The sequence below is a fragment of the Notamacropus eugenii genome, chromosome 4 (assembly GCF_028372415.1).
Source record: "Notamacropus eugenii isolate mMacEug1 chromosome 4, mMacEug1.pri_v2, whole genome shotgun sequence".
Lineage (NCBI taxonomy): Eukaryota > Metazoa > Chordata > Mammalia > Diprotodontia > Macropodidae > Notamacropus > Notamacropus eugenii.
In genome coordinates this window covers 146,909,439-146,934,891 of record NC_092875.1, presented here as the reverse complement: position 1 = coordinate 146,934,891, position 25,453 = coordinate 146,909,439, and the positions used below count along the sequence as shown (strand labels likewise).

At 36.5% G+C, this 25,453-nt stretch overlaps 1 protein-coding gene across 9 annotated transcripts in view; it reads left to right on the top strand.

Annotated features, from left to right (window-relative positions):
- Window positions 1-25,453, top strand: part of RIMS2 (regulating synaptic membrane exocytosis 2) — an 842,692-nt gene that overhangs the window by 137,174 nt on the left and 680,065 nt on the right. For 8 of the 9 annotated variants that reach the window (XM_072603307.1, XM_072603309.1, XM_072603321.1 and 5 more), the window contains one exon: window positions 22,042-22,252. In XM_072603307.1, the coding sequence (XP_072459408.1) occupies window positions 22,042-22,252 (211 nt within the window). Of the gene's footprint in view, window positions 1-22,041; window positions 22,253-25,453 lie in introns of those variants that run through there. The other variant, XM_072603316.1, reaches the window with a different exon arrangement.

The following is a 25,453-nucleotide window of genomic DNA, read 5'->3' as shown; positions in this document are numbered from 1 at the left end:
CTCAGCGGAGCAGTTGAGAAGAAAGACACGGGTCAGGCAGAGAGTGTGAAGAACAGCTCTCATTTATTATACTGAGAGTAAGGATTTATATAGTCTTTTACAGGTAAGCAAGCAGCATTATTCCCATGAGAACATTCAAGCAAGCAAGGTTATTCCCATAAGAACATTTTTAGTTTACTTCTTATACTTCCTAATCTGGTTCTTCTGGTGGGACCACCTTGGGGCACACGGTCAGGGTCAGGACTTTCTTATCTTTGCATATCAGGAGTGGAAAGGTGAGCCAATTATCCTGAAAATGTCAGCCCTCATGCTAGTAACAAGTCTCAAGTAAAACCTGGAGAGTACCTCACATTTCGGACTCCATCAGTACTCGCCCTCTACAGGGAACCTCACCTTTCCCTTATCAGATCTAGACATATCTAACCATAAAATAAATAAGAAAGAAATTAAGGAGAAGAAAAGAATGTCAGAAAAGTTAAGTATGCTAGAACTCAGGAGAAAATTGAATGGGAATTGAAGGGAGCAACAGGGTTCCAGAAAAACTTGGAAAGACTTATAGGAACCGATATCAACTGAAGTGAGAGAACCAGAAAAATATTGCACATAATAACAGCAATATTGAAAGAATGACCAACTATAAAAACTTAGCTACTCTGAACGAGACACTAATCCAAGACAATTCCAAAATTGCCATTCATGAAAAATACTGAATGCTGATTGAAAAATATTTTTTAAACTTTATTTTTCTTGAGTTTTTTGTGTGTTTTTTCTTTTACAACATAGCTAATATGGAAATACGCTTTGCATGACTTCATTTGTGTAATCATTATTATATTGCTTGCCTTCTCAGTGAATGGGGGAGGTGCAAGAGGGTGGGAGAGAATTTGGAATACAAAATTTTAAAAAATAAATGTTAATTTTTTATATGAAATTGGGAAATATTTAATGAAATAAATGTACATTTAAAAATTATTATTGCCTTCACAAAGTATTGAGGCTGAGGTTAGGTGGCTTGGCCAATGTCACATAGTTCATGGGGGCTCTCTCTAGTGGTATGCTAGGTATCATGAGGAATGCCAAAGAAATTTGGGACACATTGCCCTTGCCCTCTGAAAGGCACTTAGTAGATATTTATGGAATTGGATAAGAACTGATATTTCATTTGCATACACCTAAAACATTTCTAATGAGTGCCTTCTATGGGCTTGATGCATTTTGTGGGATACAAAAGTGGAAGATGAGACTTCATCCTTGAGGATTTAGAATTTCACTCACTAACCAAGACACACACACACACACACACACACACACACACACATTAAGTGCAAAATTGAACTATCAGCATAGTCTAAAAGAGAAAAAAGAGTCCTTAATTACGGAAATTCAATCAGTGAGCTTATAAGTGAGGTATTTGTGGGGAAGAGTCTGGTCTGGCGGAAAATGACGAGAGTACAATGGGAGTATTGTGTCTCTGTTCTGATTGGACCAAATCTACAACATTGTGTGTAGTTTTAGGTAGTGAAAAATAAGGTGAAGGTCATTTAGCTAGATGATAGAAACCAGATGGATGAAGGTACTAAAAACTGTTTCATATGAGGACTTGGTGAAGGACAGGGGTTATTTAGCCTTTATTAGAGGAGACTCAGAGGAGGGAGATGGACATGAAGTTGTCCTTTGAATAGGATTTATGTCTCTTCTGCTTGACCCTGGCAGACAGAATTAAAACCAATGGTTAGAAGTAAAAGGAGGTTATCAGCTCAACATAAAGAACAACTTCTCTAACAATTAGAGTGGTCCAAGAGTGAAATGAACTGTTTACTTGCATAATGAGTCATGGAATGTCTTCAGGAAGAGACTTACTGACAACTTGTCAGAAGTGGAAATTAAGGACAGGGGTAAGATTTTGATTTTGAGGTCCTTTTCAACTTGAAGTCTTTGATTCTATGATATGTGACTTGATGTGAGCCTTGAACAAATTATAAGATTTAGATAAGTGAACAGTAAGGTCCATGCTATTTCCCTTATCTAAATGAGATAAAGTCCATTCCAGGTATGAGGAAATATGTGACCTAGTTGGGTACATCAGATTACAGCACCATAGCTTTGGAGCTCCAAGGAACTTGTGAGATCATTTACTGAGTGGTACTACTGACTATATCTTTTATTTGAGAGATCTGTATGCTGAATTCCGAGAAGTGACTTGCCCAAGGTCATACTTTTTAGCAATTGACAAATGAGAAATTGGATCCTTTGGTTTTGGAAATGGATGATAAACTTGGCTAGGTGGCCTGAAGCCATATTATGGAAGGCCTTGAACAGGCACAGAGGTGGGACAGATTTGGGAACAGAGTATTCCCATTTGGGTGAAATACAGAGCATGTGGAGGGAAATAGTGTGAGATATCACTCGGTTGATATTTATTTAATGTCTCAGAACAGCTTATGGGAGCTGAAGAGGGCTAGGAATTTTGAAGGGAGAGGTGGAGTCCTGTTTAGGTGGCTGTGATTGGGTTTCTCACTTCAAAGGGGAAAATGTCAATTGGCAGTGAAGCTTGATGCTTCTGGCCTGCAAGACTCTGATGCAGAATGTTCCAGATGGAAAGGAGCTCTGGAAAATGGACAGGCAGAAGCAAGCTAGTATCAGATAAGAAAAAGGGTTATGACTAAGGTCTGGTAGAAACTTTGTCTGGTAGAGAAAGAGCCTGAAAAATATTTATTAGAACTTATTGTGTGTGTTCGTCCTTCATTGCTGAAGAAGACCATGCCATCAAAGAAATGGTGACATGACTTGCACTTGACTTAGTTTTGAGTGAGGGAGGACTGTGCAAGGTCACCAGATTCACTTTTCCTCCAGAGCCATCTGAATCCAGTGACCAGATATTCATCAGGATGACTGGAGATGACCCAGGATGAGGCAGTTGGGGTTAAGTGACTTGCCCAAGGTCACACAGCTAGTGAGTGTCAAGTGTCAGAGGTGAAATTTGAACTCAGGTCCTCCTGACTCCTGCACTGATGCTCTATCCACTGCACCCCTTAGCTGCCCCAATTAGAACTTATTAGATTTATTATGACAGTAGAACATTGTCCCCAGAGCCTGATACTCTGCCTTTTATATAGAAAGCATTTAATAAATGTATGTTGAACTGGATTGAATTTAGCTTTGATGGATAGAGGCAGTGTTTGCTAGCAGAGAAAGCAGTAGCATCTTCAGTATCATCTTGCCTACTTTTGTTTTAAATATTCTTTCCATTAATGAAGATATTCCCAATTTAATTGTACTTATATACTTGCTCATCTCACTCAAAGTGGTTGCTGTTAATCTGTTTCCTGTGCATTTTCCCAGTGAATCCATGATTTAAACATGTTAGTATACTTTGTCATTGAGTGTTTTCTGTGCGTTGAAGTGAAATTTTGGGAGTGCTTACCATAACTTGGGAGTTTCAGTATTGAAGAAGATGGCTCATGAAATATTACATCTGTGGTTAAACCTGAATTGTCAATTTCCTTATAGACTCCAGTATAAGAAATGACTAGCATTGTTTCTGAAGTAGATGTAATTGAATCGCTTGGATTCAGAAATATGGGGCCCACTTGGATAGGCACAGAGCCAATATAAATTTGCCTGTCTTTTGCCAATATTGGTAATCAGCATCTTTAGTCATTTACTGAGTTCACTTTAAAAGTTTCTCATTTTAGCCAAGCGATTCCTAATTATAATGCGTGATCATTAATCAGCTTTATCATCCTAATGTTCCAATCTAAACAGGAAGGAAGCCAGTTCTGCTAAAGTAGTGATTATCTGTTAGTGATAATATATTTTTTAGGAGTCTTTTCATCTATCCCATATAAACTAATTAGAGAAATAAAATGATGCCTTTGAGAGCATTATTTTTATGAATGTTAAAATATTCAAGTATTAAACAAATGATTTAAGTTTTATTTTAGCATAGAGTATTCATGCTTATCTTATTAATTAAAAAGGAAAACTATTAGGTTAAGACAACTCTATCACATCAGAAAAAGGATATGAGTTCCTTAATAATTTAAACTCTCATTAATGTTGTAAATGATGCAGAATGAACTCATTCTAATCTTGATATTCTGATGTTGAGTGTTCAGTTTCTGAGCTAAGGTAAGTTGACGTATTATTTTATTGTACACTTGTTTGCATCCTGTCCTCACAGTAAATTACTAAAGTTACAGTTTTTTAGCATTTTGAACTAGATTGACAATCAACAACAACAATTAAAATGATATAACCTAATAACTGGGCAACATTTAGTATCCTTTTCAGAAGATGGACACAATGGTATGTTGGTAGTAAATAGTGTTTCAGATTTCAATGCAAATTAAAATGTCATATGCTCAAAACATTGGTTCCAATGTGTTTAACAAGAGCATGACACTCTCTGTCTTAAGTGCACATTTGCATCTTAGAAGTAGCTGTTAGCTTAACAGAAGCGTAGAGGAATAAAAACTGAATTTTTGAAGGATGTGCAAAGTGAATTCTAGCAGATACCCTGTATTTTTTAGGGGAAGAAAGGTTGAACTTAAGAGTGACCATAGAAAGTGATATGTTTGAATTTATAGGAGAAGGTTTAACTGTTACTTAAAGTCCATTGCTTTGTGGTGCTAATTCAACCTTTAGTTTAGAGGAAAATGTGAGAGCAAATGCCTCATATCCATGTAAGACTTTAAGAAGTATTTAAAAATTTGTCACCCATTTTTTGTAAGACTGTGCTCCTATGGACGAAAGTACTAAAGCAAGAGGACCATAGTCCTGAGAGGTTATAATAAATGCTTTGCAGCACAGAAATCTATAATCACAAAATATTATTCTGTATAGCATGTAATTCTCTAATCGCAGATATAAATCGTAAGTATTCTAAAAATTGTGTCTCTTTTCATTGAAGAAAAGGTTATTTGTGTGTACGTGTGCACACACAGACACACTGTTTTAATTTGACTGTGGGCAGCCAGGCTTTTCAGGTGTTCATGAACCCTTGAAGGCCCCTCCTACTGGGCTTTTAGACAGATGTTCCACTTAGTATGTTTAGCTGTATGTCCCCATTATTCTTTATTTAATAAAATCCAATGAATCCCTGTTACCTTCAAAGTCAAATATAAAATCATCCGTCATTTTAAGTCTGTTACTATTCAGGACTTTCCTGCCTTTCTAGTTTGTTTTTTTTTTTTTTAACACTTGACTACCTTTTACCCATGATATGATTGACCTACGCTGGCGTACTTACTGGTCCTCTCACAGGTTACTCTGTCTCTTCACTGTGCATTTGCACTGACTGATCTCCATGCCTAGAATGTTCTCCCCAACTCTACCTCTTAACTTTCCTGGCTTCTTTCAAGTGTCACCTCAATCCCTCCTAATGGAGGAAGCTTTTCTCAGTCTTCCTAATAACCAATGTCTTCCCTCTAAGATTACTTTCCATTTGCCCTGTATCTCTGTCTCTGTCTGTCTCCCTTCCAGCTCCCTTCCTCCATATGTATGTGTATATTCATATGTTGTGGTTGTTCAGTCGTTTTAGTCATATCCAGCTCTTTGTGACCCTTTTTGTGGTTTTCTTGGCAAAGATACTGGAGTGTTCTGCATTTCCTTTCCCGGCTCATTTTACAGATGAGGAAATAGAGTCAAACAGGGTTAAGTGACTTGTCCAGATTCACACAGATAATAAGCATCTGAGGCCAGGTTTGAACTCAGGAAGATGAGTCCCCCTTGTTCCAGACCTGGTCACTAGTGCAATGGGAGTTAAAAATCTTCCCTGCGCATTAATTGGTCTCATTTGGAGCTATTGAGGGAGGCTTGATCTGGGGAGTCTTGTTTTGTTTGAAGACTTACACCTTTTGCTGATTGCTAATGAGGTACTGGGTCAGAGGGTCATGCCCTCAGGCTCTAGAAAGATTATCTATACTCTGAGGTGAGGTTTAGCTTTGGGGCTTAGTTTTTGGAAGAAGGTTCCTGTGCCAGATGAGACTCTGGACAGTCATTTTAAGAATCTCCCCAGCTTTGAACACCCAGATGTTGGTGCTTCTCTCTCTGGTAATGATACATGTATTGTCTATGGTCAGAAAATGGGAAGCCCAGTCTGTTGGTGTGGCTTGTATTTTCTCTGTTGGCATATGTGTTTGATTAAGGTGATTGTTGACCCCTCAAAAGTTGCTTTCCTTTTAGCAAATCTGATCTAAGAACCTGTGCCACAGGTCCTTCTGTGTATGCCAAGGTGCCTACTGCTACAGCTAGCTGCTGATATAAATACACACACACATGTATGTATATATACACACATACACACATATATACTATATATGTATATAAGGTATATGTGTGTATATACATATACATTATATATGCATACTGGTTATTATGTACCTTGTATGTATACATTTATTTGCATGTTGTTCAGAATGTGAGCTCCTTGAGGGCAGGTGTTGTTTTTGCCTTTTTTTTTTTGTATCTCCAGGACTTAGTACAGTACTTGGTGCATAGTAAATGCATAATCAATACTTATTGATTGCTTGACATTTCAACACAGGTTCTGTATAGTCAGTGAGCCCTCTCTTTAAGGATGCTTACCTTCCCTGATGGCACAGAGACATGGAGCTCTCTGACCAGAGGAGAATCTTCCTTTTTTTGAAACTAATTGACTGTTAGTTGAGATTTCCTTTCTTAATCTGATTTGCTACAACTCTCTCAAGTTCCCTCCTGTTACCCACAGAAAGATACAAGTAGGTGACCTATCTCATAAGGGAAAAAATAGAACTGAGCCATTCTTCTGATCCAAGGAAATGGAGAATGGAAGTTTTGAGTGGTACCAGGGTGCACTTCAGAAGTACAAAGGATCATAGATTTAGAACTGGAAGTGACCTTTGATGCCATCTAATCCAATGCCAAAGAGTCCCAGAATTTCAGAGTTGGAAGGGATGTTCATGGCTGTCTATTCCAGCCCATAACTGGGAAAAAGAAAAAAAAAACCTCCCTCTGCACTCTACCAGTCAAATACTTGTCTAGACTTTGTTTAAAGACTTTGGGTGGTTCAGGGGGAAGAGTGCAGGATGTAGTGCCCCAGCACCTGAATTCTAATCAGGTGTGCTCCCACTTCTTGTCTGCATGACCGAGTGACTTTATTTCTTTGTTGAAATGTCAAGCAATCAACAAGTATTTATTATGCATTTACTGTGTACCAAGCACTGTACTAAGTCCTGGAGATACAAAAAAAAAAGGCAAAAACAACACTTCTGCCCTCAAGGAGCTCACATTCTGAACAGCATGCAAATAAATGTATACATACAAGGTATATAATAACTAGCATGCATATATAATGTATATGCGTGTATGTACATGTACATTATATATACATGTATACACACATACACGTTTGTGACTGTATTTCTCTGTGCCTTAGTTTCCTCATCCATAAAAGGAGGGAATTGGTCTAAACTCTATCTCTTCTTGCCGTAAATCAGGGGCCTCATAATTCCATAGAATTATTACTTTTCAAGGTAGCAGATTCCACTTTTGGAGAGCAGTAATTGTTAGGAAGTTTCTTCTTCGTATGCTGAGCCATGAATTGATATGCTTTCAGTTTCAGCATGCCTGACAGCCTTCTTGTGCCTTTGTGTAGAGGGATATTGCTGCCTAAACCTCGGGGTTACCTATCTATGTATCTGTCTCTACCTACTTACTTATCTACTATACCTATCAGCTGATTAAAACTATTATCTGTCATCTCTATCTGTCTCTATCTCTCTATCTGAAGAGAGAGAGGGAGAGAGAAAAAGAGGGAGAGGAAGAGAGGGAGGGAGGGAGGGAGAGAGAGTTGTCTCTAGCTTTATATAGACCATAGTGATATCCCTATATTGATGTAGTTAGAGATACCTAGATAGGGGGAGAGAAAGAAGGGGAGGGGAGGGAATAAACATTTATATAGTACCTACTGTGTGCTAGGTATTGTGCTAAGTGCTTTACAAATATTATTTAATTCTCACAACAACCATGCATCATGGCTGCTGTTATCTCCATTTTATAGCTGAGGAAACTGAAGCAAACCAAGGTCAAGTGACTTGGGCAGGGTCACACAACTACTAAGTGTCTCAGAAGTCCAGATCTCTGCTTACTCTACCACTTAGCCTTTCTATATAGCTATCAGTGGATAGAAGATAGTTGGATAGATGGAGAGATGGTTGGATAGCTAGATGAATAAACAGACACTTAATTGCGTGACCCTGGGCAAGTCACTAAACTATTGTCTGTCTAAATTTTCTTGTCTATTAAATGGAAATAATATTGCTTCTCAAAGCTGTTGTGAGGATAAAATGAAATAACATGTATAAAACCCTTTGCAAATCATAAAGCACTTATAGGTATTAGCTATTATTATCATGGTGTCTAGGTGTTGTAGTGGTTCAAGGGCTATGCTTAGAGTTAGGGAAATGAATTAAAATCCTGCTTCACATACTTATATGTGTGGCTGTGCACAAGTCACCTCTGTCAATCTCGGTTTCCTCATCTGTAAAATGAGGATAAAAATAACACCTACTTCACAGGGTAGTTGCGAGGATCAAATGAGATTTGCTATGTAAAACCCTTGGCAATCCCTAATATATATTTGGCCATATAAAGTGGCGACACTTGGTGATGGTACCGATGGGCAAGAGTGGGCAGCACTCCCAAATATCAATAACTGTTTGCTGCTGTGTTTGAAAACCCCAGGGTTGGTTAATCATTTGGGCTGAAGCCTGGCTCCTTGTAAATTGTTTTCTGGGATGAGAGATCCCCAAAGCTATCACATCCCTTCAAACTTTAGCACACATTATGTTGCTAGATCAGCTTCCTAGTTGTCTCATAAGATCTTAGAGGAATAGAACACCAGAGAGGTAAGTTTAAATAAAAGGAAGGGAAGAGGCAAAATCCTGGAGTATGGATCTTGCCTGGGATTGCCTTGAGGTGTTACAGTTTGGAATTTGGGGTAGACAGGCTTCTTCTCATGAGTTTTCTCTAGAAACTGACTTCCCCAGGGAGCCGTCTCTGATCTTTTTTTTTTTGATAATATTCTTCTCCCTCTGTCCTCGTATAGTAGACTGTTTTGTACCTCTCTAACTCATTTACATGTCATATTATAGTGGATATTCTATCTATCTAGGCAACATATAATGTAAACTTTTTATCTCCTCCACTATCTAGCACCGTGCCTTGAATAAAGTCGGTATTCAATAAGTATTTCTTCAATTATATTTGTTGATTTTTAGTGAAAATCTGATAGGAAGGTTAAAATAATAATCATTCACATTTATACAAAGGATATTTAGGCTATTAAAGGTTAAAGCTACAGTAATACTTTTGGGACACCCTGCATTACTTTTTAATTTTAAAAAATATTATTCTCACATCAAGCCTACGAAGAAGGTAACACAAACGTCGCATATTGATTTTTTGAATGGATTTTTAATTTCATCTGTAAAGAGGACTCCCTTTGAGGGTCTTCTTTTATTTTCGCAGCCCATACCTTCTCTGCAACTTAAGAGATTTCTAGAGATGCCTAAGGACACTGAAAGGTTAAGGGTCCTGATTCACAAAGCTAGCTCTTCATCTGCCTTGCCGTAGGCCTGTCTTCATCTACCCATGCCATAGGCATGAGTTACCCTCATTGTATAAATGAAGAAACCACAGCTAAGACGGTTTAAGTAGTTTGATCAAAGACCTATGTCTACCAAAAAGCTAGCCAGAAACTGAACTAAGCTTTTCTGATTCTAATGTTGGTGCTCTTGCCATTACAAGTGGGGTTTGCTGGTGGGATGGTCCAAGTAAACTTCCATTTTGTAATTTTACTGGAGTCCAGCCTTGCTATTTATGTCTTTGATGTGAGTAATGCTGTAAGACATATAATGCATGGGATTTTTATATTGGGGCTTAGAACCGGGTTGGAGTTAGTTGCCAGGACTAATTTAGTCATGAAAGATCAGGGGCTAACTTGATCCCTTGTCCCTTTTCTAGGATTCTCTCTGTATTTACTTAGGGAATTTTGTCCAGATATGTATTAGACTCTGCCCTTGTCTTTATCTAAGTGCCTGAATAACCATAAAGACAAGAGCTGGGAACTGGTTGCCAACTGTTGCCTTGAAGATAATGTAGGTTCATGCACTAAGTTGTTCCATACAACATTCAATGTATAATAGTAATAGTTGAATATATTATATATTACAAATATTATCTTACAGCATATGTGATATATACTATAATACATAGCTTATTATATATACTATATTACATATTACTATACACAAAAAATAGTATGACTGTAGTACTTGAAGGTTCACAAAGTGCTTTTCATTCATTCTCTTCAGATTCTCACAACAATCCTATGAGGTTGGCCCTGCAACTATTATCATTTTATAGATGAGGAAACTTATGCCAGTCAATCAGTCAAGTGACATTTATTAAGCACCTACTATGTGGCAGGTATTGTGCTGAGGATGCAAAGAAAGGTAAAGCAAAACAAACAATAGAGAACAACAACCAAACTAAAGCCGAGAGAAATTAAGTTATTGGTTCAGGGAGATAGATGAAGTTACTAAGGGAATGAGGAATCCTTTGAATATTGGATTCCAAGTCAAGCACTGTTTATTTTGATGCTTTCTTGCTATGAGAGGTACTAGGTGAGTCAGTTTGCAACTGACATCAATCAGAGAATAATCCGAATTAGCGTATATAAAGTTTTAAGAGTTTTCTGCTTAGCTACGTGTGTTGGCCTTTAATTGCCAAAGATGATTTGTAATCATGTTATTGTAATATTGTTTCCTGTTACCTATAACACACTTATTCATTTGATCAAAGATTGTGGAGTTGGAGGGCTTCTTCTAGCCTGAGTTCAGATTAGTTGCAATCTGGAGAATAAGCAGTTGTGTATCTTAGAATGCCTGCTCTGATAAAGTTGTTTAATTTTTTTTAAAGATGTTATCTAGTTCCAGAAAAAGAACTGATATATGGAAGTGCGTATTGTGTGGTTCTGCGTATGCTCTCTGTATTAAATGTCAGCCTTTCCTAATGCGGGGTTGAGAGGGAGAAAACTTAAAGCTCAAAATGTAACAAAAAATCAAGAAGATTACTCTTTATTGGAGAGTCTTCTAATATCTTCTATCACTTTGAAGAAAAGTTGGATTTTTGAGAAATAAGAGTTTTTAGCTACTCAATTTTCTTTTCTTCTTTTTTAATTAAAAAAATTTTGCTTTTTCAATTTTCTTTTAACTTAAGTTTCTACTTTTGACTTTATGGGACAGCTCAGTGGCACATGAATAGAGTGCTGGGCTTAAAGTTGGGAAGACCTGAGTTCAAATTTGAAGAGCTCAGATATTTACTAGTTGTATGACCCTGGATAAGTCTCTTAATCCTATTTGCCTCAGTTTCTTCATCTGTAAAATGAGCTGGAGAAGGAAATGGCAAAACACTCCAATATTTTTGCCAAGAAATCCCCAAATGGGGTCATGAAGAGTCAGACACAACTGAAGCAGCTGAATAGTAATTTTAGTATATACCTTCCAGTGGTAGGTTATTTCCTGTTAATAAGCAGGGTACAAAGGAGTAACCATAGATTATATTGCATGTTCCTTGAACTGCTGTACTGTTAAGACTTGCTCTATGTAGCTGGGTCCAAGTTGAAGACAGTTAACTTTGGGATCATCTAGTTAATTCAGTTGAAAGTGAATGCCAAGTTACCTGGGAAGTTGTGCAGTTCTCTCCTTGGTTTTAGCTATACAGATCAATCCTGGTTATAATAGAAATTTTAGTCTACAGGACAATTAATGAACCACGATAACCTCTAGCACCTAAGTTATTCTCAGCAAATTAGTGCCCAGAGAAACACAGTAGCTCTTTCAGAACACTAAGTGACCATTTATTGTATTACTATAGTAGGAAATCAGGTATCTCATGGTAAACTAAGTATGTAAGTAGTCATTTATTCAAAGAGTATTTATTGAGTACTCACTGTATGCAAAGCAGTACATGTATTAGGTACTGGTAGAGAATTTGGACCTCATCTTTCCAAATTTCTTTGGGTAGATAAGGACAAAGCATACTGGATAGAAAACGTTTATTCCCTGAAAGAGTTCCTGTCCCATCCTGAGTTCCTAGCTAACCACAAACAGAGATTCATGAGTATGTGTGTATGTATGTGTGTTTTATCTAGTGATGAATATGTATTACTAAATATTTTAGTAACTATAATTCATTTTGTAATTAGGCCCATTCTACACAGATAAAATAGAGCATAGCACAATCTTGCCAAATTTGAACCTTGAAGGACTGTACAAAAATGGGTTGTTTATACTATCGTCATCGTCATCGTTGTCATCGTCATCATCATCATCACCATCATCATCATCATCATCATCACTACCAGTACCACCAGGATATTTATAAAGAACATCTACTTTTCATTAAACTTGGTTATTTGTTTGGATGGTCCCAGGCTACCTAATTTTATCTCTGTCGTTCTGACCTTTATGTACTACTATATCCAGGAATCATGTCTAATTGTTTTTCATTGAACAAGTATTTATTATATATCTGCTACTTATAAACTGTCTACTTTGTTATGTACAAAGTGAAATAACTATTGAGGAAAAAGTAATTGCCCTACTTCATTATAATATTGTTAGTATTTGTAGTAGAAATATTATTCTTATTTTATAAATTTAAATTATAAATGAGAAACAATTTAAAAAGTGAGCAAAAGCTCAATAAATTTACTTGCAATTATTTTCAAACAAGCATGAATTATTTAAAATAATTAGTAAAAATATGTTATGTGGCCATTGAGTTATGATATATATTTTTAAAAATTATATTCACTCATTTATTAAAAACAAGTGCATCGTTTATCTGTGTTTCTATAATTGTTACTTCTAGGTTCTAATAAAGATATTTTGTACTAATAGTATAATTCATATAGATTCCTTTTCAGAAATTTCTCTAATCAGGTTTTTAAGAATCTGTATTATTCTTAAAAAAATGAAAATCAGAATATAGTCTTTTTAAAGCTGTAGTTCTTTAATGAAAAATCATCTAATTAAAAAATTTTTTTTGCTTATCAAAAATGAATGCTTAACAGTGGAGTCACAATTGTATGGTATTATATTCTTAATGAGAAAGCCTTACCATTTCTGGTCAAGTAATAAAGTGTATATGTGAAAATGTATCTAATTGAGTTTATCTGTCTTGCCTGATCCAATTAAAGAAGTAACAAATAAGAACAATAATCAGAATTTTGAATTCGATTTTGTTTTTCATTTCGAATAGAAATACTATATCTGTGTTTCTTGGTATGTAAAAAATAATTAATGCCCAAATTCAAAACCAGAAGTTACAGATGCTTTGTCACTTTGTGAAGATATTTACTACAGGTTTCTCTGAAATGATGAGGTCCCCAGTACACTTAAAATGGGATACATTTATGAAATTGAAATTTGCATGCAACTTTTCCAGTAACACAATACTCTGTGAAGTGAGGCATACTTGTATTAATTACCGTAATGTGATCTTAGTTGGCAACTTATAATAGAAGATGGCCTGCTGCATTCCACTTTAGCTCCAGTCCCTTTGTGACTGTGCCAGTCTGAGATTAAATGCCTTTCAGTTGTCCATCCATCTTGTGACAAATACAGTTGTTAAAGTGGTCACATCTTTTATTTTATTTTTTAATTTGGTCAATAGAATATAATATTCACCCTATGCAGTTGTAGGAAAAAATGCTTCATCCTCTTATATTATTTCTTTTTTTCAAAGGAGTATTTTTTAAAAATAGATTTGTGTCTAACATAAGGTTGTTTTATATCTTGAATTTTTCATAATTTCTCAAAATATGTCGCTCTTTTATCTGTAATTCATTGTTTTCAGGATGGTATTTGTTCAACAAGCTTTACTTGAAAGCAAATTTTGCAGAAATGATGTGACTTTTCCTATGGAATCAGAAGAAAGCCCTAAGTCATCTAGGCCTTGATGGAATGAATTTTTAGGGTGTCCAATGATCTTCCCTAATATAGTTATCAGTCAGTGTTACGATCAGGAGATACTTCGACTTTATGAGTGATCTGGAAGTATTTGCTTTTTATTATTTTGTATTAATTTTCATTGCTACCTTTCCCTTTTTCTTTTGAGTTCTATTCTGTTCATATGCAGGGTTAGAGAAGTTTAGGAAAGTGGCAGAGATGATAGTGAAGGACATCAGATTAACCCTAGGTGCTTAGATGGTGCAGTGGAAAGTGTCATTTTTTGTGTACATGGGTTCAAATCCTTATTGGTTTATTTACTATTTGTAAATGACCTTGGGAAAATTCTGTGACCATTATAAACTTCAGATGCCTCATCTGTAAAATGATATGATCGGACAAGAAGACTATTCAGGTCCCTTCCATGCAGGGCTTTGCTACACCCAGTTTAGGATTAGGGTTTGACTGTTAAATTTTCAGTGTGTGTATTTATACTTCAGAAATCTGAAAACACTATATACCAGAGCTTGATTTATGTGTTTTATTTTCTAGACTTAAGAAAGTGATGGAGAAAATATTAATAATGAATATTAAATTTGTGTGTAGTGGGGGAGCTGGTTGTTAAACATCCATCAGCATGCCACTGCTTCCAACTCTATATTTATGATCCCGAGGGTTAGAAAACCAATTCAACTTAACAAATTATTAATTGGGAGCTTTTTACAAGGCATTATTTTAGGTGAAGTGTGCCTAGGATGGAGCTGTATATCTCAACCTTTCATTTCATTTTGCTTGCCTAGATGTAATTCAGCTAGGGGTGGTGAGGTGGCACAGTAGATAGAGCACTGGGCCTGGTGTCAGAAAGACTCAGCTTCCTGCATTTAAATCTGGCCTCAGACTCTTACTAGCTATGTGACCCTGGGCAAATCACTTAACCCTGTTTGCCTCAGTTCCCACATATGTAAAATGAGCAGGAGAAGAAAATGACAAACCACTCCAGTGTCCCTGCCAAGAAAACCTCAAATGGGATCACAAAGAGTTGGACATGACTGAATAACAACAAAAGACATATTCTAAGTAGCTTTTAAAAAGTTTTATTTTTGCTTTTTTTATACCAGAATCCTTTTGTCATAAATCTACCCACCACCACTGAATTCTCTTTTGAAACAAACAAAACCAGGTAACCACAACTAACCAACTAGGGAGTCATGCCTTATAGCTTATGTGGGATTTCACACCTGTATTTACCAATCAACTTCTTTTCCAAGTTGCACCTGGAACTGAGACTAGCCTTTGAAAGGAATCTGAGTTTGCTTGCCTTAAGTGTGGTTGTTTTTTTTTTTTTTTTATTACAAGTGTAAAGAGGCTGTGGGGTGGAGACAAAGAGCTAGCTTTGAAACTGGAAGGATGTGTTTCAGTTCCACTTCTGATGTATACTGGCTGTGTGACCCTGGGCAGTTATTTAATTTCTCAGAACTCTGGACAATTCTCTAGAACTATAAATTGCAGAGAAAATGAAACCTTCTATTAGTAGAGGAGCTTTGCTCACTCAGGATTTCCCATACCAATGAAATCACAGCTAGCTCCTATCCCTCTCTTCTGCCCTGTTGTGGTATGGTGCATATGTTTTCCTCAGTCTGTTTACCATGATCTGTGACAGTTCATAAAAGTCTACCAATATTTTAAAAAATAACTCATATTCATCTTTTCTGATATGTAATAATGTTGCATTATGCTATGAAAAAATCAAAATTAATTTTACCTCTGATTTCTTCTAAATTGATTTCTACTATATTGATATAGTAGAATATATATAATATATGATATATATTATATCTATGATATAACTGACTTTATGCTGTATTAATTTTATAATTGGGACTGCATCCACTTGGTTTGAGTTAAGCTCAGGCATCCAGCTGGGTCTGCATCTATCTGGCTTAAGTGGAGATCAAGAATCTGGCAGAGCTAGTTTAAAGTTAGTTTAGCTTAAAAGAAAGGTCATTATTTCTCATGCCATTATTTCCTAGAATACTTCATGGATATCCGTGGTTTAACCCCACAAAATTACACAAAATTCCCAAAAGATATATCATCTGTTCTTGTCTGCTTTTGTCTCTTTCAAGGAGACAGCAAGTCTGCTGTTTATGAATCGTTAGCAAAAGACTTCAAGATACAGATGGATCGCACAAAATAATTAACTTTCCTTAATTGTTAGAGGGTCATGATTAACCTTACCTGAGTGCCAATCCACCTTGCTCAGTATAGCTAATAATAATGTTCCTGCCTCAACTTTTCAATCTCTCACCTTTTCTCCATGTCTACCAAGACCCTTTCTTTGTTATGTATTAATAAAGAGGGTCCCCTTCTTTTTCTGGGGGTTACTAACTTTGCCAGAATAACCTACTTTGTTAAGTTATGTGCTTCGCTGTTAATAAACTAAACTAGCTTGGAGTCTATACTATTTTTATTGAGTCAGTCTACCTTTATTGCATTTACTCACAATGTTCCTTTGTTGCAACATGTTCAATCATTCCCTGATTATAGGCACTTGCTTTGTTTCCAGTTTTTCTCTACCACAAAAAATAGATCTATCAATATTTTGGTAGAAGGCACTGGCCTGGAGTCAGGAAAACCTAAGCATTAAACCGGCCTCAGGCTTCAGATTGTTACTGTCTTGACCCTCCGCAAGAGATTTCTCTCAGCTTTGGTTTACTAATCTGCAAAATGAGGAAAATAGTAGCCCCTACTTTACAGGGCTGTTGTGAGGATGAAATGAGACAATGTGTAAAGTTCTTTACAAACCTTAAATTCCCATTTGTTTTTGGACTCCTTGGGGAATATGGACTATCATGGCCTTACTGATTCATTGTTTAGTGACTTCTTGTGTAATTCCAAGTGGTTTCCCTATCCAAGTGACTTTTTCAACAAGATAAAAATATTTTGATCACTGAAAAGATATTCCTGTTTCAAAAAGTCTCCATAATAATGCCTTTTCCATTTTTCCACAGCTCAAAATCTTTGTTCCTAAAGTTTTTAAAAAATATTCTCAGCATTTAGAATGAGTTATTGAGCTCAGTTTTATTATTTCTAACCATGAGAGTGATTATCAAGATTATTTCATTTTGTCAGTGGGATTAGGACATTTTCAGTTCCAAAGTTTTCTGCATCTTGTGAGTACATACAGGTTTTGTGGAGGAAATTGACCTCTGAGTTTAATTTCCTAGAGGAAATTAGTTTTACTGGCTTAATATAAAAAAGGAACAAAATCTTTGAAGTATCACCCTGAAAAACAGCTGTTAAAGATAAAAGAATCTTAACTAAATATGAAACTTCATATGAATGTTTTGACTGGGAGATCTTTGAATATGCTTCTGTGAGTTTCTTTTTAAGCAGTATAAAACTTTTTTTCTAATCCATAAGAGAAATAAGATGTGAACTGATGATTACAATGTTTATTTTTAAATGTTATCATGATGTTACTCAGCATTGTTTTTATCTGTTATTCCTATATTCCTTTTGAAAGTGTCTGAGTTCTCCTGTGCTCGCTACAAGAATAGTGCTAGTCTCAAACTCTTCTAGGGAAGGTGTGGAAATTACCATACCTATACCATTTTTTCCCCTTGGCATTCTCTTCCCTTTCATCTAAGACTGGATAAAAGAAAAGGACAGCTGATGTTATGGTCTATACTTTTACTTTTTTTTTAGGCTGTTTAATCCAGTTTATTTCTGTTCAGTCCAGTCTATTTCACAAGCATATTAAAGTATTGTACTGTATATGGGTGGATGAAATACATTTAGATGAAATCAAATCCTGTCCTCTTGAAAGTCCTGTGGTCTTTTTCAACCAACTTATAGAAAAAGTACCTCTCTTCTTCTGTGAAAGCTGGTTGGCATATCACTAATTTTTTCTATCACAGTATCTTTCCAGTAATATCCTGTGCCAGGTGAGGGCATAGATTGGCACAATGTTGGGGTTATCAAGCTTTCCAGGTTTTAAACTTTGTTTTTTTTGATAAGTGTTTGGAATGATGAAGGGGAAAGCTGTTGACTCTGAGGAGCAAGGTGTAGGAAAAGGAAGAGGATTCCTCAGCCAATGTTCCAAAGGTGGAATGGTAGAGTGCACTGGCTTTCACGAGTGAAAGATGGACTCTTATTTTTCACAAATTGCATGAAGGAGAAGAAGGTGGAGGTAGCTAACCTTTATATATTAGAAAGAGTGAATTAATGGATGACAAAAGCATTTATTCAGTGCTTCCTATGTGCTAAGTACTGTGTAAAGTACATGGGGGGAGGAGGATAAGAGTCACAAATACAAAAGGAAAAGCAGTGACTACTCTTATAGTGGGGGAATACAACATATATATAGTGAAGTGGTGGTCAAGTAGGAGCTCTTCGAATTGGGAATATTATAGGGATGGTAAATGAAGCCATTAGGACAATGATTCACATATCCCTATCAGGAACAATGGTAGAGTTGATTTGATAGTGAGCCAGGTGAGGCAGCCACCAACAGAACAGCCAGTACCCTGGACAGAGATGCCAGAGATGAAAGGATTTAAACCCACAGGGCAGTATCTGTGGTCTAAGAACCTGGGCAGCTGGCAAGGTTATTGGGAAAATGGCCCAAGATTAGACATACAAATGTTTGTTGTTATATAATATAAAAAAAAATCACAAGTAAGATTCAGAAGTTTGAAATTTTACTCTCTTGCCTCCTTTATGTCTACATCTACTCCCTTACAAGCTAAATCCACTATTCTCCTTTATCATGACTCCTTCTGTTCTTCTAGTCTATTTCTTCCACTCTGGTTTTGGTTGCCTCTGTACCCATTTTTAAACCCTGAAAGTTGGATAGCATGCCTTCTTTGTGTACAGAGGCCATAGGTTGTCAACCCCTGCCTTGACACCATCTGTGTACCTCTCAAAGCTATACCCAAGCACAGTGGGAGTACAGGCAGGGAAAAACAATGAGCTATTTGGGATTAGAGTCAAGGTCAAGAAAACTACCTGGCTTCCCTATATTTTAAATATGATGGGGAAAAATGAATCTCAAAATCGCAGAATTTCAGAGTTAGAAGGGACTTCAGTGTCCAGGTAGATCAAGCTTGTATCTGATAAAGAATCTACTGCAACGTACCTGACACCTCATCATCTAGGCTTTGCCTCAAGATCTCTAATGATGGGGGGGCCCATTATTTCTCTAGGGAGCTCATCTTACTTTTGGATGCCTTGAATTGTTAGAAAGTTTTTTTCTTGATTTCAGGCCTAAATTTGACCATTGCAACTTACATCTCTAACTCCTGATTCTCTCACCTGAGGGCAAGCAGAGCAAGTCTTACCTATCCATTGTGGGTCCTCAAGATGTTTTAGAGAGAAGAGAGGTAGCAGGAGACAGGGAGACCTATTAGGAGGCTATTGTAATAGACCAGCTCACAGGCAATGAAAGGCTGAATAAGCATGGTAACCGTGTGAGAAGAGAGAAGAGGGTAGATGTCAGAGATGTGGAGGTAGAAATGATGAGATTTTGCAACTGTCTGAGTGCAGTGGATAAAGGCTAAAGGAGAATACAGAGTCAAGGATCACTCTGAGGTTGTGAACTTGGGGCATTAGGCACCTGGCCCACCAGAAATAGGAAATTTTAGAGATGTGATTTTGGGGCAAAAATAGTTTCTGTTTTGAACATGCTAAGTTTGAGACATCTATTAAACACCAGATCAAAATATTCAATAGGTGGCTGCCGATGTGGGGCTGGGACTCAGGAGAGAGAAGAGGGCTGAATATATAGATCTGTGAGTTTATCTGTATAGAGATAAAAATTGAATCCCTAGGAGCTGATGAAATCAGCAAGAGAGAATGTAGAGAAAGAAGAGGGCCCAGGACAGAGTCTTGCAACATATCTACCAAGTGGGGCAAAGACATAGATACCAATAGGCCAGTGGAGACTAAGAGTAGCCACATACATAGAAGAAGAAGCAGAAGAAAGAAGTGTTCAAAAAACCAAGAGAACAGAAGAACATCCAGGAAGGGAGATGGTGATTACTGACATCATTACATGCTGCAGAGAGATATAGAAGGATGAGAAATGAAAATGGGCCATTAGATTTGGCATTCAAGATTTCATTGGTAACTTTGGAGAAAGCAGTTTCAGTTGAGTGAAAAGGTTGAAAGTCAGTCAGATTGGAAAGGATTGAAAAGTAAGTTAGAGAATAGGTAGAGCACCAAGAGCAGACAGCTATTAGCAGTGGGAGAAACTAGGGAATAGGTGTCAGGGTCTCTGCAGCCTCCCTTTTTTTCTCTAACAGTCACTGACTTTAGAAAAATGTTTTAAAATTAAAAAAACCGTTTTGAATATTTCAGAAGAAATATACTATAAATTTAAAATTTTGTTTAGAACTAGATTAACTGAAACTTCAAACCACTTCTTTATGGGTGAAGGTGAGGTATGAACATGAATCATCCTCTATGTCTTTAAAACTTGGATTTCCTTTTCTTTTGGTGCAGCTTCTCTGGTTCCAATTCTAATATTTCGCACTATTTTGTCTGCCAACTGGTGTCCAGACTATTGAACAGATTTAACCAATTAGTGAAAGCAATCATCCGGTGTCCCTCACGATGTCTGAGTTTTTCAGGCACCCCAACTGAGACTAGGTCTCAGCTATTTGAGGTGGTCAGTCCCCTTCTTAACCTCTTAGTAAAAAAAATGCAAAGCCATTTTTACTTGGAAATAACTTTAAAAAAAATCACTCAAAAGTGTCATGGAGGGGGTCCCCTATACTCTGACTTACTACTGAGATTTTAGAATTACATTCAAGAAAGTCTTAGTCTTATATTTCTTTTGCTAAATGAACTTCATTTTTAATTGCTTCAAAATGATGCTAGCAGTATCATCTTGTAGAAAGGGTTCTAGACCTGTAGTCAGGAGAAAACTGGGGTCAAAACCCATTTCTGGCATTTCCTAGTATCTTCCTTGTGTGAAGGGTAAGGTATGGTGGTGCAGTGGAAAATCCACTATTTCTGGAGTCAGAGGATCTGTGTTCCAATCCCTCCTCTGAAGACTGATATTTAGGTGACCTTGGACAAGTCACTTAACTTCCTTGAACTTCAGTTTCCTCATCTATAAAATGAAATGTCTGGATTAGAGGTCCCTTTTAGCGCTGGATTTATGATTCTATGACTTCTCCAAGCCTCATGTTCCTCATTTTAAAAATGAGGTCAATAATACTTGTAGTAGATACTTTATGGAATGGTCATGAAGATTAAATGAGAAAATGTATGGAAACTACATTGCCAGCTATAAAGTGACGCAAAAATATAGATTATTATTATCATCATCATCATCTTCAAAAAGAGCTTTAAGGTTTGTGAAGCCCTTCCCATGTATTATCATATCTGATTGTTATGACAGCCTTTTGAAACAAGTACTGCAGGTATTATTATTTCCATTTTACAGATGGGTGAACAGAGACTTTGAGAGGTTAAGTAACTTGGCCGTGATCACGCAACTAGCAAATTCCCAAGGCAGGATTTGGATGTAGGCCTTTAACTCCAAGCCCAAGGCTCTTAGTACTCTGACATGCTTCCTCTCATAAGCTAGTCATACTTAGATCATTTTAAGATAGCACTTGAAAGACATAATGATATCTGGGTATTTTGCTGATAATAAGAGATAATTTTAAAATTGGACCCAAGTAAATCTAGTTCAATGAATCTTATACCAACTAGATGTCAGGTTGACTTTCTCCTTGTGTTTATATCTATATGATAAACTAGGTTTGAGCTAATATCCATAAAGAGGGTCAAACTTTCTGCCAAATTGGTATGAGGGAATTTCCCAAAGAGACATTCCTCTTGAAATAATCAAATTGTGTTATTTTGTTTTCTACATCCTGTTAAATATTATGTCTGTGTTGTTTTGATCATTTTCAAAGATTTCTTATAATAAAAGCTACACACTCTTAGGATAATATTTTTTTTGAGAATTGAATTATTTATTTTTTCCATTGGAAACCTAATTTCTTTTTTCAATCTTTTTTCCTAACAGGAAGTTGCACCAGCAGTTTGAAATGTACAAAGAGCAAGTCAAGAAAATGGGGGAAGAATCCCAGCAGCAGCAGGAACAGAAGGGGGATGCTCCCACTTGTGGCATCTGCCACAAAACCAAGTTTGCCGATGGATGTGGCCATAACTGTTCATATTGCCAAACGAAATTCTGTGCACGCTGTGGAGGGCGAGTGTCTTTGCGCTCAAACAAGGTATGTGGATGACTTGGGTTAAGCAGCATTGCCAAGTCATGTAAATGATTTGTGTTTAGCATATTTAATCATGGCCAGGTTTACAGAAGCAAAAGGAAACAGATAATTGAGGTCATTATTCAAATCATTCAAGCAAAAACCTCCACTTACATCTTGTTATTTCAAGGAAAAGAAGTTTTCTTCAGGCTGATCTAGGACTTTGTTTCCCACTTTACTTTCGTATGTTGCAGATTTTGGTTTAATTTCAGTCTAGCCCACTAGATTATAGGATCAAGTTCATAAGCTCATAGATTTGGAGCCAATGGGGACATTAAATGTCATTAGGTTCAACATCCTCCTTTTACAGATAAGCATATTGAAAGAGAAGTAGCTAGGTATTGTAGCTAATTGAGTTCTGGGCGTGGAGCAGGAAAACCTGAGTTCAACTCAGATCTCACTTACTATTTATGTGACCAAGACATGTCTTCTTCAGTCTTCTTAACTATAAAATGGGGTATCAAGAACACCTACCTCACAGGGTTGTTGTGAGGATCATATGAGATAATATTTGTAAAGCACATTGCCTGGCATGCAGTAACAGTAAGTACTTAAGAAATGCTTGTTCACCTCAATCTTCCCTTATCCAAGGTCACACAGATAATAAGTGACAAAGCTGGGATTCAAACTTTGTTTATGTCACACTCTAAACTGAGGGATAAATAATGGTTAATACTATTTCTCTTTTTTTCCTTGGCCTCTTATATATTTGAAATGTTACCTTATTGACAAGTTGTTCAGTTCAAAGGATTATGATTTTAGGGACTTGTAGGAATTGTAGAGATCACCTAATCCAAATTCTATTTTAAAGAGAAAGAAACTGAAGCTTTGTCTTGATTCTAGTCTAATCCATTAGATTATCAAATCAGGCAGCTATGTGGCACTGTGGATAGAGTGACAGATCTGGAGTCAGGAAGACTCAGCTTCCTGAGTTCAAATTTGGCTTTAGACACTTACTAGCCGAGTAACCTTTCACAAGTCATTTAGCCTGCCTGCCTCCATTTCCTTATCCGTAAAAGGATCTAGAGAAGGAAATGGCAGACCAGTATCTTTGCCCAAATAGGATCATGAAGAGTTGGACACTATTGAAATGACTTAACAGCAACGCAAAAACTCATAGATTTAGAGCTGAAAGAGACATTAAGGATCATTAGGTCCAATACCTTCCTTTTTTATAGATGAAGAAAGTGAAAGAGAGTCAATTGGCATAGGTTATGACTTAAGTAACATGTATGAGGTGTCAAAGATGATATTTGAATCCAGGTTCACTTCCTGTGTCCTTTCCATTATGGAATATTTGTCTAAGAAAATTCCCATAGTTTCAGATGATCTTCAAATGTGTTTTAGAAACATGTTTATAAATAGACCTGCAGTGGAAAATTTGCTAGGAAATGAGTTTTAATTTGTCAACTTTTAGTATTAGCATGAATAATTTCCTCCATAGTTTTTCCTTAAAAACCAAAAAAAAAAAATTACTTTTATTCTATTTCTATTTTTGTTATAGGTAGGTCAAATTCATGTTGTGGTGATAAGTTAAATTTTTGTAATGTGTTGATTATTAGTTATTATTAATTCCAATATCCTCCAAAGAGGATTTCTCAGTGCTCTAGAGGGTTTTCTTTTAAAATATTCTACAAATATCAAAGTAGCTAGCACTCAGGATGTCCATCTGTTGTCCTCTGTCTTACTACATTAGTACATCACCTCCTTTTCTTGACATTCATAGGTTATTCATATATAGCCACTAATTTTCTACTCATAAGGTCAGAAAGCTGGAGCTGGGAGAGACCTCAGAGGTTATCTAGACCAACACTCTCATTTTGCATATGAAGAAACTGAGGCCCAGTTAGATTAAGCAGTTTTTCCAGGATTACCTAGGTAGCAAATGATGGAACTGGGATTTGAACTTGGGTCCTAGGACCAGAGTTTCAACTCTTTTCTCTCCATTCCATGAGACCACCTATCCTTGATGATGACTTTCATCTTGCTTGATGTATAAAATCATTTTTGGTAACATATTACAAATGACTTTAACCCATCACCTGTATGTTCACTGACGTTTTGGGTGTCTCGTGATTTTAATTCTTTTGAGATGGTGGCATTCCATGAATTGTGACTGTAGAATATCACTGTTACAATATTGTCATTAGAGAGATGAGCTTTTGTAGCACAGAACAACTGACCTCACTTTAGGAGACTTTATATTTGCTTAAATATGTAAGCTTGTGCTTACACAAATATGCTTAGGTAAATTGATCTACATTGAAGCCAACTGTGCTTTAAGGTCCTTTAAGACTTTATGGCAGCTATTATCCTTAATTACCTCCTAACTGTATCTTGTCAATCAATTTTATACTTACCTAGATGGTTTGTGGAAAAGCAAGTCTTTTAACATGTTACTCTGACATAATAAGGACCATTTGCCATATCTTCTCATTATCCATTTTATTTTTCATTCAGTATGCAGCTAGTAATTTTTCTTCAATTCCTCTTAATTTTTCTCTTTGGATTCCTACAAATGCCTACTTTGCAATTTTCCTACGTGTCCCTCTGCAGTCACTTTATATTCTCATTTTCCTCTTCCTCCTTTTAAACTTTAGACAGGAATATGCTGATAAATGTTTAATAGCAGACTCCCTGAAAAAAAGTGTTTTTGAGACATACTTTTAAGCTTAACTGAATTAATTTTTGGAAGATCAAAGTTTATTTTTACTATCTACTTACAAAAACATATTGCACATCGAACAACCAAAACCAAAATGAAAATATTAAGGACTAACATATGTAGTGTATGCATAATAAATCTTCTGGAAATTGATCTTTTCAGTAGTTATATTAACATTTTTAATGAATGAATGAGTCCAAACTTCACAGAACAAATCCTCTTACTAAAAGGGAAAAAAATATCTAGTGTAATTCTTTCATTTTATCAACAAGAAAACATAATCAGAGAAGTTAATGAATCATCCAAGGTCAGGCAAGAGAATGTCAGAGCTGGTAATTGAATACAAGTTCTCTATTTCCACTGGACCATGCGGATCAAGCAATAGCATTTAATAGGTGCCTAAGACAAAATGGTTCCTGTTCACAAGGAGCTTATATTCTGCTGAGAGAATCTAAACAGCAGCAATAACCACAGAGTGGTGTGTTCGTTGTATCCCTTCA